Below are 13639 nucleotides of genomic sequence, written 5' to 3'. Positions count from 1 at the left end.
CCAGGAACAAGTATATGTTAAGAAATTAGATATCTATTTTTCTAATAGATATAGATGAAATGGACAAAATTCCTAGAAAGACAAACTGCTAAATCTGAATCAAGAAGAAATAGACAATTGAAATAGATCTATAACAATTGTAACAATTGAACTAGTAATAAAAGAATCTACCTACAAAGAAAAGCCCAGATCTAGATGGCTTCACCACTGAATTCTACCAAAACTTTAAAGAATACCAGAACTTCACAACATCTTCCAAAAAATAGAAGACAGTGAACACTTCCCAACTCATTTTATGAAGCCAGTATTATCCTTATCCAAACCAGAAAATAACAAGAAAACTACATACAAATATTTTTATGAGTATGAATGCAAAAATCCTCAATGAAATACAGCAAACTTAATCTGGCAACTTATAAAAATAATTTTATACCCTGATCAAGCAGGATTTAATCCAAATATTGAATCTTTGAAAATTACCGTAAAATTACACTGTATCAATAGAATAAAAAAATCACAAGATCATCTCAATAAAAGCATATGACAAAAGCCAGCACCCTTGCATGATAAAAATACTAAAAATTGGAATAAAGAGAAGTGCCTCGACCTGATAAAAGCATCTACTAAAAACCCACAGTTATCATCATGCTCACTGGTGTAAGAGGGGATGTTTTCCTGCTAAGATAAGGAATAAGACAAGTATGTCTACTCTCACTACTTATTTCAACATTGTACTAGAAGTTCTAGTCAAGGCAATTAGCCAAGACAAAGAAGATTGAAAAGAAAGAAGTCAACAGCTTCTATCTGCAGATGACCTGATTTCATATATACAAAATCCAAAGGAATTAATGTTAAAAACTTGGTACTAATGAGTTCAGTAAGATTGGAAGATACATATCAATATACAAAAATCAGTTTTATTTTTATACCTGCAGTGAACAACCTGAAAATTCAGAAAATAATCTCGTTCATAATAGATCAAAAAAAAAAAAAAAAGAATTAGCTTAACAAAAGAAATATAAACTTTAACTCTAAAAACTACTATAAAACATTGTTGAAAGAAACTGAAGATCAAAATAAATGAAAAAATATCCCCTGTTCATGGTTCAGAAGTCTTAATTTTCACGATGGCAACATTCCCCTATATGTAAGAGCTAAAACTATAATTAGATCAATTGAACCTCATCAGATTTAAAAACTTCCATGCTTCATAGTACACCATTAAGAAAGTGAAAAGACAACCACAGAATGGGGGAAATATTTGCAAATCATTTATCTCATAAAGGGCTTATATCCAAAATATACAAAGAGCTCCTACAATTCAATAATAGAAGAAATCACCCAAATAAAAAAAAATGGAGAAAGGATCTGAATAGACATTTCTCCAAAGAAGCTGTACAAATGGCCAATAAACACATGGAGAAATGCTCAATATCCTTAGTCTCTAGGGAAATGCAAATCAAAACCACAAGATACTACTTCACACCCACTAAGATGGCTGGAATCAAAAAGTTTGATAACAAACTTTCTTCCATAACACATGTTTGCCAAGATGTAGAAAAATCAGAAGCCTCATACACTTACTGCTGGTGTAAATATAAGATGGTGCAGCCATATTGGAAAACAGTATGGCAGCTCCTCAAAAAGTTAAATATAGAGTTACCATATGTTTCCACAGTTCCACTCCTAGGTATATACCCAAGATAAATGAAAACATTTTGCCCAAACAAAAACTTATACACAAATGTTTATAATAGCATTATCCATAATAGCCAAAAGATTGAAACAATGCAAATGATTATCAACTGATGAATGGATAAACAAAATACAGTACATTCATACAGTGGAATATTATTCGGCACAAAGGAAAAAGTACTGATATGTACCACAACTTGAATGAACCTGGAAAACATTACCCTAAAGGAATGAAGCCAGCCACAAAAATCCATTTATTATATGATTCCAGTCATACAAAAGTCCAGAACAGGAAAATCTAGAAACAGAAGGTAGATTCATGATTGCTTGGTGTGAGGGATGGGGTAGGTGGGGAGGATGATAGCCAAAGGGTATAAGGTTTCTTTTTGAAGTGATGAAAATATTCTAAAGTTGGCCATGATGATGGCTGTACATAACAATATACTAAAAACCACTGAATCGTACATTTTAAGTTGGTGAATTATATGGTATATGAATTATATTTCACTTAGGCTATTTTTTTAAGATTTTATTTATTTGGGAGAGTGAGTGAGAAAGAGCAGGAGCGTGCAGAGGGAGAAGGAGATTCCCCACTGAGCAGGGAGCCCGACATGGGGCTCAATTCTGGGACTCTGGGATCATGACCTGAGCCGAAGGCAGACACTTAACCAACTAACCAACTGAGCCATTCAGGTGCCCTTCAGTTAAGCTATTTAAAAAAAAAAAAAAGAATGAGAGATTTTTGTGTACTATTCTACAGTAATCTCTAAAATATTTTGTTAAACAAGATGCAATAAAAAAACATTTATTTCACATCCTATATGTGGTGGTAGTTGAATCTCTGAGTTAAAATTCATAGAACTATGTGACAAAAGTGAAAAAGATAATTTTATTGTATGATAATCAAAAAAAACTACATCTTAGAAAACATAATAGAAATTGAGAGAGAAGAGGGATGGTCACAGAATTGGTCACCCTGGTAGTGACATCAGGGCAGTCATCAAGAAGGGAGTCACACTTGATAGTACCTTGAAGGATGGTTTGGCTCTAGACAGATATTTAAGAAGAGATTTGATGAAAGGAAAATCATGTCAGGCAATGTTAATGTTGAGCAAAAGTACAAGGTAGGGAATTTCTGACTATCTGGGGAAGCATTAATTATTCAGTTTTGCTCAAAGGAAAGCTATCTACGAGAAAGAGAACAGATCAAATTGTGGATCTCCTTGCATGTCAGGTTAAGAATTAAGGGGACCTGGGTGGCTCAGTCAGTCAAGCGTCTGCCTTTGGCCCAGGTCATGATCTCAGGGTCCTGGGATCCAGCCCCACGTCAGGCTCCCTGCTCAGCGGGGAGTCTGCTCCTCCCTCTCCCTTTGCCCCTCCCCAACCCTGCTTGTGTGCTCTCTCTCTGAAATAAATAAAATCTTTAAAAAAAAAAAAAAAGGAATTAAACATTATACAATCAGTGATGAGCCATGAAAGGAGTCTAATCAGAACTCCACCTTAAGGTGGTGTTACTCTATAAAAAATATTAGTAAGTAGGAGTCCAGTTAGAAGACTGTTGTAGTGGTTCAGTCAAGTGAGAATGAAGAACTGACCCAGGAGGTGGCGATCTGTGAGAGAAAGGAACAGAGGGGGTTTACACTGTGGAGCATGTGGCTGGGGAGCGAGAGAAAAGACCACAACCTGACAACAGGTTATGAGCCTGGGTGACTGGGATGCTAGCACTATCAAGAGAAGGAAGCAAAAGCAGAGAAGTTGATGATTTTGTTTGAGGAACTAGGAGGCCTCTAAAGAAGAGATTTAGTGGCAGTTTGAGAGAGAAGCCACGTTAACAGAGCAGAAAGAGAACATGGCCCATCTCTTCATCTATAAAAGAAGAGATTTGGATTCCAAGGCAGTGTGTTATAGTGATTGAGAGCAAAGATTTAGAACCCAACTTGCCTGGGTTTAGCTACTCATTAGCGTTTTATTTAATCTTGGACATGTTATTTATGCCTCCTGGGCCTCGGATTCTGTAAAATGGGGATAATAATTATATATCTACCTACCTAATTTGACTGCTGTGGGGAATAGGTGTACGGACAAGTATCTTAGAACAATGCTCAGGACAAAGAAAGCTTCTTGTTTTATAGATGAAGTCCTTTTCGATCTGAAGATCCATTGTTGTGATTTGGGCAATTTCTGTGACATGCTATTCCAAGGTAGAGGTCAGGGCCAGAGATGCAGGTTAATCATTCCTTTCCTGAAGTAATATTAAACAGTGGTATGAGATACCAAAGGAGAAAATAGAAAGGGCAGATGAATGGCAAGGACAGATTTATTTGGGGTGGGGAGACAGTAGGCACTGAAGGAACATTTAGAGAAAGAGAAAGCCAAGTGGAGTAGAAAAGACAATGTAAGGCAAGATCATCTTTTAGAGTAGAGGTCGCTTGAGCTCAGTGTGAATTATAGAACGTATCTGATGGACAGGGAGAAACGGAAGATGAAAGCAAAGGAAATTCACAGATTTCACATAGTTCTGTGAAAACTCAAGAGGAAGAAAGATAATTTCTTTGAATTGGGATAAAAGATAGGAAGGGTATATGGTGATGCAAATGAGCTGGGAAAGATGGGATGCAAAGAGGCTCGTTTTGGAGAACTTCCTTTTTTCTTATATTAAATAAGAAACAAGGTCATCTGGGAAGAGAGAAAAGTAGGGAATACAAGTGAAGAGTGTTCCCTAAGCAGCTTTAAATATTTTCTCAAATTCTTGTCCTTTGTATGAATGAAAAACAAGTGATCCATGTCAATTATAATAGGTAGTATTTACTAAGCCTTTCATATCTGCTCAGCATCATGGTTAAGAGCTTATTTCAAATTTAGAACCTAACAGGCAAATAGTATTACTCGAATTATCCACATATGACAGAGGGTAATGCATAACACAGAGAAAAGATTAGAAATTGCTTGAAGTTACCCAGCTAATAAGAGGTGGGATCAAGACAAGTCTACCTAATTGAGTTCTTAACAATCATGCTTTCTGAGGTTTTACTTTCAAATTTCATTAAAGCGGTGAAACATCGGTTCAAGAATATGCATGCATTAATGGGACAGAATACAAAATATAGAAAAATAGTTCATGTAGACAGTGGAACATTTCATAAAGGCACCATTTCAAATAAGTAAGGAAAGGATGGCTTGATTGATAAAATTCATTGAGCAATTAACATTTTTTAAAAATTAATTTGACCCTGTATTTTAAAATGTTTATAACAAAAATCAGAGCAGTGGTTGTCAGTGAGAGAATAGAGATTAAATCAGGGGGACAAGAGAACTTTCTGGGATAATAGGAATGTTCTATAATTTGATTAGAATTAAAATGGTTACATAGGTCCTTTTCTTTGGTTAAAACTCACTGAATTGTACATTTAAAATCTGTACATTTAACTGTATGTAGATTTTATCTCAATTTTAAAAGAGGGAAATCTATATGTAGGTTTCCAAGACATCATTAAATGAAAAAAGGTACAGAATGAGACCAATAATGTGATTGGTCTCTACCATTTGTAGAGGAAAAAAAGAAATAATTGCCACTGAACAAAAATATTGCTTTGGATCCACCCTCATGTATATAAGGTCTCGTGGGTCTTGGGTCTGACTGCCCTACTCCACCAAGAGAGTCTTCCTCTAGTGTCAGTTCATTTATGCTCTAACATTAGTTAAGAGTAAATGTCTCCACTGTTTCTAATACTCACTGTTATAACATTCTCTGATGAAGAAAGATATTCTGTCAGCAAATCCTAACTGAAAAACACAACTTGTTTGTATAGTGTATTTTGAAAAGCAGCCTAATACGATGCAACCGGCATTGAACTAGAAGTTGTCAGGAGATCGAGTTCTTGTTCTGACTCTGAACCGGTCACATGGCTGTTTTGGACCAAACCATTTAATCTTTCTGGGCTCCAGTCTCCTTGTTGGTTAAAGACATGAGCATGAGTGGATGGGTGACTGAAGGTCCTTCCAGGCCTAAGATTCCGTGAGCCCATTTTATTCCCATGAACTTTCTGTGAAATAGGTCAACTGACCTACAAGACTCCTGTGGAAAGTAAGGTTTTCCTTTGCTTTTATTCTTTGGAACAGGTGACAACCAAAGCCAAGCAGCTGAAGGAGTCGGTTACCTGCTCCCCAGGTGAGTCAACACCCGCTTCATCCCACTAATCTAGAGTGATTCCTTCAAATATAAATCCCCTTTTATAGTAACGACTTTAAATACAATGGTTTAGTAGTTTTGGCCAATGAACTCTGTTGGTCATAGCCCTAAAAGGGGTCAAATCACAGGTACCAACAGAATAGTCCAGCCCTACACACACACACACACACACACACACACACACACACACACACACAGAGTGGGTGCTATGAAGGAGTTAAGTTTAAAAATCTATGAAAGCCTTGTTCTTTGCTGGTATTGGGTGAGGGGGTCACACAGGGGGAAGCCACTCTGCACACCCCACAAGTGCTCTGTGCGCTTCCTACACAGCCCACCTCCTTACCACCAGGCACACAGGGCAGTCTTTCAGAATAGACAAGCGGCTTTCCCAAGAATTCTATATTTCTCAAAATATGTTTCCTCCAGATTAACTGCAATTTTCCTAGAGTCTCTGTACTCTTTGCTTGGAGCCAGGAAGAAAATACTTCCTAACGCCTTCCAACTTAAATACACATCCCAAAGAAAGCAATACAGGTGAGCAAACCCAGAAAGTCATCCCCAGGGCTCTGCAAGCTTCAGGAAAGAGGGCATTTCCAGATTCCTTTTCCACAGACACAGTAATTTGTCGGCACAGTGGCTGAAATAGGCAATGAGAGCTGTGTGAAAGAAGTCAGCCTCCAGGACACTCTCCAAAATGTATTCTTGGAAAAGCGGTGTGGTGTAGACTGTTGCACAGATACAGATCTTACTAGAGAATCGGTGGAGCGGGTATGAAAAAGTCTGAACAGAGTAAGAGCTAGGACATTGAACATTCAGGGGTATCTCTGAGATGGCACCCGTGGCTGGGAGACAGGGTCCGTTTGCCCTTTACTGTCCAACATGGCAGCACCAGGAGCAGCTTTGAGCGGAGAGCGGGTCCCACAGAGTCGGTGGCTCACCCGCAGATGGTGAGCATAGATAGCACAAGGTTTGGCAGATTCATTTTAGCTTTGCTAATGGAATTAGTAATAATTCTGGATGGTAAAGAACATCCTTCCTTACCTAAAATGTGGCAGGAGCTCTTTGCATTCTTTGGTCACAGCCAGACTGTGTATAACCCACTGTCCCTCAAAGTGTTGGGAAGGACAGAAACTTGGAATCAGGCAGAATTTGGGGTCAAATGCCACCTCTGCTGCTTTCTGAGCCTGATTTTTGTCATCTGTAGAATTAGGACAAGGATACCTATTTTTCTAGAATACTGTAAAATTTAAGTAAAATAATATATGCAGAAGGTCTTATTACCACACTGTCTGCTGTGTTGGGGGCAGTGTTGTTACTCGTGTCACCTGACCTGACCCGCCCTTCTGTCCATGTGATGTGTCCTTCCTCACAGGGATGGTCAGACTCTCTGAACTCAGATCTACAGCTCAGAATTCCAGGCCAACCAAGGCCACCATGGCCTTGCCAGATGACATCATCACCCAAAGAGAAGATCTAAAGCGGGCTGGGGAGGAGGATGAGGAGGACGAGCAAGAGGATGACGACGAGCAGGAGGCAGTGGTCCCGGAAAGCCGGCCACGGAGGCGAAGGCCAGCCAGGCTGCCTGAGGCTGCTGCGAAGGTGGAGCCAGAGGAGAAGTTCAGAGGAAAGAGGCAGAAGGACTTTGATATATCAGAACAAAAGGAATCCAGCGATGAGGAGAGCCAGAAGAAAGACAGAACTCGTGCTGCCGAGGAACCCTGGACTCAGAGTCAACAGAAACTTCTGGAATTAGCATTACAGCAGTACCCAAAGGGATCCTCTGACCGCTGGGACAAAATAGCCAAATGTGTCCCGTCTAAGAGTAAGGTGGGTGATGGGGGGGAAGAGGAGGCCTCTGCACTGGTTTTAGAATACACTGAAGTGGCTGCGGCAGCTCGTTCTTCACCTTATTCCTACGCTTTTCTCTCCAGCTGCGCAAGCGATCTTACTTGACCAGTGGTCTTCCAGTGTAGTTCTGACAGCATGGTGAATCTGTGCCCCGGACTGACTAGTGTGTATAAATGAGGTCAAGAGTCTAAAGTAACATTCTATAGACCAGTGGATTTTCCTCAGGGAAAATTCCATGTAGAGAACATAAATTTCACCCACAACAAGTCTGCCAAATTTCTGGAGCATTCGCCCCAGTCTGGCAGTCTGAAAGCTGCCCGGGACGGCTGGCCTGTACCCAGCCTCATCACACAAGGGCAGCAGGAGCGGCTGTGCAGGCCCGCAGGCCCTCCCTCGCGGGTGGAGGCTCCGGTAACCTGCATCAGGGGGACGTTGCCCTCTTGCTCTGCAACGAGCCTTCGCCCGAGAGCATATGTGTGGTAGGTGATTGTGTCGTTGTGGTCATCAGACCTGCAGGGCACGTCACTCCAGACTCTGGAAGAAGGGGGGATGGGGGTCCGGGCAAGGACATTTAGGATTCAGCCCACCCTGGAGCCTTGACTGTTTATACTTAGCTCTTTTCCCTGTTTACAGCTGTTAGGTCTGCTGAAATACACCTGCAGATAGTTCTCAAAAGAAACCTCAGACAGGCGGGCAGATGGGCTGCCCCCGGGGAAAGCCAGCCCCTCACTCCAGTCTTTGCCCGCTGTCTGCCAGTTCGGGGCTGTGGCGCTTGTGGTGTGAGCCTCCCATTCAGGCCCTTCGTAAGACACACACGGTCTCCTGGGTTTCTTTCCTTGTCGCTCTCCTCTCAGTCTGAGGCACCAGGAACGCTGAGAGCGAAAGAACGCGTCTCCTCTGCCTTCTGTGCCTCTATCACTCAGTAGCCTCTGGGCACATTGATGTTCATTTACATTCTTTTTTTTTTTTTAATTGAAATTCTATGTTGGAAAATCTAGCTCGTGGCCATGAATGTCCCCGTGTGTACAGGTCTAGTTATCTATCACCTACTTGAAAATGATGAAGTTGAGAATTCCCGGGGAGAAAAATAAACCATTAGCAGTTGATCTATTTGAGAAACACAGATTCTCCCAGCCTCTCCAACTGGTTTGCCAGAAGTAATTATTTTCCCTGAATTTCTCTAGCATCTGTCAGGACACAGGCATCTACATGTGTGATGAATTGACATTGGCTTGAAACGAAGGAGCTGGAACTGTGGATTCCTAAGGATAGAACATTGAGAAACTCATTGCCTCAGGGTTTGGAAACCATCCTGTTTGAACCAGAAATAAGCAGCACTTTTATTGTCCTGCAAGTGGTCCCTTTAAACCTTGCCTATAGAACCAGTTCCGGGAGAGGTTGCCTGCTGGCTCTGCCTGCTCTGGAGCTGCTCCTTGTAAGTGGCCTCCAGGCCACGGGGTATCTGGCCCTGAAGGAGGAGCCTTTGCCCGAGGCGCATCCTGGGTTGGGGTGGTGGGGGGTGCTCAGGGCTCAGGTGGGTCGCGCTGTCCTCAGTGTAATGTTGGGGCTGCACTGAGGTCATGCACTAGCTTGTGCTAGTGGGCAGCAGAGTTAGAAGAAAAGGCTGATATTTTCAAAGACCCTATATAGGTAGTTTCTGGGGAGCCCGAAAAAGCACTTATATGAAGAAACTCTCACACCACAGCTAAGCTAGAATCCTAGGAAGAGAATGAACATCCATGCTCTGTCCGTGGCTGATCAAAGCATCTGGCACAGAGCAGAAATCATTTCACCCTAGACCTCAAGTTAGTGAAGGCTTCCAGTGCCTTTGAGGGGAGTATACTTTGAACAGAAACAGAAATGGATTCTCGAAAGTACTTGTGACAAACATGAGAGTAATAAGGTCCCTCCCTAGCCTCCCCCCAGCTCTGCATTAATCCTGCATCCTCACCCCACGGGGTGACAGCTGCAGGCAGCTGGGATCTGAAGCTGGTAGTTCTGTGGCAATGGGCCCGAGGATGTGGGGGGTGGGAGCTGGGACAAGCTGGAGGAAGAGTCTGGCACACTGCCTGCCAGGGTCCTAGGAGGCTAACAGGGCCACCGCAGGAAGGTCCCAGCAGCCCCTTAAGGAGAGGCAAACCCAGATGAGAAAGGGCATCATGAATGCCTGGCCTCAAGTTTTTTGGTTCCTCTGATAGGGCCACGTGATGTTATAGTAAAATATAAAAATGATCATTTTTAGATCATTATTGTTAGCAAGTTGGAAGTCCTAATCACAGTAACAATGGTGCGCCTGACACACAGCGGCCCTGGGCCCCTCAGCACAGGGATTCACACCCCCCCTGGGGCAGGACTCCCGCCAGCCTTCTCCCGGCACCTGTGTGGCCTCATCTACGGTGAGCAGCTGCACCCAGCCACCCAGTCGCGGGCAGGCTCTGTGCTGAGCAAACAGACTCGAGGCCGCCCCACTCACACAGGGTGCAGCCAGCAGGCAGGCCACCGCAGGCTCGGCCACGACACTCACTGACTTGTGGAAATAACCGTCTCACCTCTCTTTTTCTCTTCCTACAGGAAGACTGTATCGCTAGATACAAGTTGCTGGTTGAACTGGTCCAAAAGAAAAAACAAGCTAAAAGCTGAATATTCTGGAAGATGATGTTCACCTTCATTTTCCAAAAATGATTATTTTAAAAGTCTTATGCAGGAATTTGCATTTTGTACCTCAGTATTTCTATACGTCATGTGCCTTAGTAAAACAAAACAAAAAAATTAAAAATTTTTTTAAAATATTGTGCTATATTGTTTAAACAAAGACTGTGTTAAAGGAGAAAAAAGATCTGGGTATTTTACAGATTATTTTCTTTCTCATCATTACAAAGTTTACTTTCCTGCAAACAAACTCAGTAGCGCCCACAATCAGCAAACACAGGACTTTGAAATAACACAGGAATGAACTAACATGTAAGAATTAACGTAATGTATGTCTTTGAAAGAGCTCACCGCTTTCAGAAGCTAATGGGTAGCCGGCCGCAGGAGCTCAGGAAGACAGATACCCGCTCACTTTAGAGCTAGCTGGCTAAGAATTGTGTGCGGCTATCTTCATTAGTTAATTCTATCTAGAAAAAAAGTCAGTCTACATGAATAAGGATAGAAGGCGATGAAGGTGAGAAGCCCCCAAGCTAGGCTGGTGGGCAGAGTTGCGTTCCCCACTAAGGCCTGCAGATGATGTGGGGAGGGGGGGTCAAGCACCCACAGCGACCCGCTGGCAGCCCCCTTCTCCAGGCCCAGCGCCTCCCCTTTCCAGAGCCACCAGGGGCAGACTTAGCTACTGACGCTTCAAGGCCCAGCTCTGTGACATGTGGTGCCTTGGTTTACTCCTTTGTCTCCATTCCTCGACCGGGGGAGTAGGAAATAATGGTAGCTGCTGCATAGGCTGTTAGGACAATCAAGCAATAAATTTACAATCAAGCGTAAAACCTTTAATGTCGCACTGGGCACCGGAAAATATAAGTGCCCTTTATCTGTCTGACCGTCCAGTCTTCCCGTTACCGTCACTTTAAGAGGCCACTGGCACATGAGAGGACTGGGGGGTCTGCTGGGGCTTGCCCACTGCCCTTCCTCGCCTGGGGAGCCCCAGCTCACTGAGGGGCTCCCAGATGCTGCAAAGTCTCTTCTGGCTGTGTTGTCTTCAGGGAAGGAGTCTACATATTGCACTAGGTACCCCCAAAAAAGCCTTTTACAGCCTCTGCTGTAGGATTTATCCTGACACGGCCCACAGGCAAGGGGGCCCACGGACATGGTCTCTGATGACAAGGGTTTCAGGCCCCAGCTCTGCTGCCTCTGACCTGGGGTCTGGACCCACCTCCCTTCAGCCTCTCCATGCTCATTTCCTGCCCTGAGAACTGAGGCATGAAGTGTCGGTGAGTGGCGTAACATGAAGGAAAAGGCCTTTAGGCTGGTCCAGTCCCTGCCCCCCGCCTCTTCCTCGGTTACGATCTAAGGAAAGGGCAGAGTCTTAGAGTCAAAAGAGCCACATCTGAATCTCAGGCCAAGCGCAGTGCGCAAAAAGTGGGAACCGAGCCATGAAACTTGTTTGGAATGGTTGGGGTTCAGAAGGAGGCGGGGGAGGGCCAGGCAGGGAGCATGGACACAAGGCTTGAGGCACAGGATTCAGTTCGATTCTTCGAGGTCCACACCCAAGACCCCAGCAGAGGACAACAGCAGCACAGACAACAGTCCATTTCTCTAGGATTTGGAGAGCTCCGGGTGGGCGATGGGCATCCCCTTTGCTGATGCCATCCAGCTGCCCCATCCCCAATGTCTCGACGCCACCCCTCTCCACAACCAGGTGGAGCCCACAAGGGAGCCAAGGCTTTGGGGCCTTTACCCCTCCTCTTCTGGAGGACAGGTCTTTTATCCTTTAGTAATTTAGGTTTACGTTCTCCACTGAGACAAAATTCTCCCAGCTTCCATTTCTTTAAACCACTAGAGCGCCTACTTTCATGTCGACATCTCCCAGAACCCCCAACTGGCTGACCAGGTTCTTCCCAGCAGCCAGCTCTCCTGCCCATGGGAGGGGCCAACCCCATTCCATGGGGACTCGGGAGGTGACAGGCTGTGTGGGCTGAGTGTTCTTTCTCAGCTGTGCCTTACCCAGCTTTATTTGTGGAAACAGACCACAAGGCTTGGATTTCCAGCAAGGAATCGACTCCTTCTGTGGCGTCTGTGTGGGGAAACATCGAGAAGTCCTGCACAAGCCCTTCACCCTGATCAGTCACGTGGGCTGGGTCAGCCCGGCCTCACAAGGGGATGGTCAATTTTGGCTAGAATATTGCAGCCAGTGGGTTTTCTGTCACGGGTGTGTTTTCGAATTTCCTGCTCAGTTTTAGAATCAGATAAGAAGTTTCTACTATAACTTAAACACCTCTTACCTCCAGACTTTTTCTTGTCATGTGCCAGTCCAACTCCCCACACCACGTCCACCTACCCCTTTGAAAGCTGAGAACTAATCCCTTTAAAATACCAGCTATTTCATTCCTACTTATGTCTGCGGCGTATTTGTCGTAGTTGTTTTTAGCAATTAGGTTTTTTCCTAGAATTTAAAGGGCCAGTTTAAATTGTGATATTCTGTACATGGGATGGACCATATACTGTGCAGGACGGTTCCAGTTTACACCTGTCTCAATCTGCCGCTTGGACAGTGTGTTACGTGGTCCATGTGGGATCGCTAACAGATGGCCGGTCCCCAAGGCCCTCGAGTGATTCTGAATTCCCCCTGTGGACAGACAGCTGGGTGACTGCAGCAGGCATTCAGTTTGCCTTTGCCCTAGAAAGCCCCCAAGGGTAGAGGGGTTGTGTGGATCCTGACCGTAATTCCTCCTGAGGGTCCCAACCCACTCATGGGAAACAGAGGCATGGAACATGCCTGAGTCAAAGCCCAGCTTGATGGGGCGGGGGGTGTGTGTGTCCTGCAACGGGCCCTTCTAACACCAGCGCTCATGGCCTTCCACACCCTCACCACAGGCCGCCCATGTGGTCCCAGTACCTTCAAGAGCGAGCTGGGGCTCTGTCCGAGGGCTGAGGGGCAGGGAGGCCTCAGGGTGGGACCAAACAGCTTAGATTAGTCAAGATTGTTCATTGGTAAAAACAGATTGTGACATTCAGTCCTAAATCTTAAAGTTCCTTCTCAGCAAATGGTCCTAAGACAAAGCCAGCTTTCCAAATAACGGGCTGAGAATAAGCATCATGCTCTCAAGTCACAGCACCCCCAAGCCCCCACCCTGCATCACCTCACATCCGCTCTGCACACCGGTGGGTGCTGAGGCCAGGGACAGCATGGCCACGGGACACCTCAGGGCGCTGGGCCCCTGATTCTCCTACAGACTTCCCAGGGTATAGCCAAGGATC

General features: G+C 44.3%; 1 protein-coding gene across 1 annotated transcript in view; it reads left to right on the top strand.

Moving 5' to 3' along the window:
* The window catches only part of DNAJC1 (DnaJ heat shock protein family (Hsp40) member C1), a 226204-nt gene extending 215685 nt beyond the window's left edge, over nt 1–10519 (top strand). Inside the window, exons 10-12 of the mRNA XM_082742134.1 lie at nt 5815–5863; nt 7257–7711; nt 10304–10519. Of these exons, the coding sequence (XP_082598260.1) occupies nt 5815–5863; nt 7257–7711; nt 10304–10372 (573 nt within the window). The 3' untranslated portion in view covers nt 10373–10519. The remainder of the gene's footprint in view (nt 1–5814; nt 5864–7256; nt 7712–10303) is intronic.
* The last annotated feature ends 3120 nt before the right edge of the window (nt 10520–13639 follow it).

The sequence above is a fragment of the Mustela nivalis genome (assembly GCF_964662115.1).
Source record: "Mustela nivalis genome assembly, chromosome: 7".
Classification (NCBI taxonomy): Eukaryota; Metazoa; Chordata; class Mammalia; order Carnivora; family Mustelidae; genus Mustela; species Mustela nivalis.
This window is presented reverse-complemented; position numbering and strand designations above follow the sequence as displayed.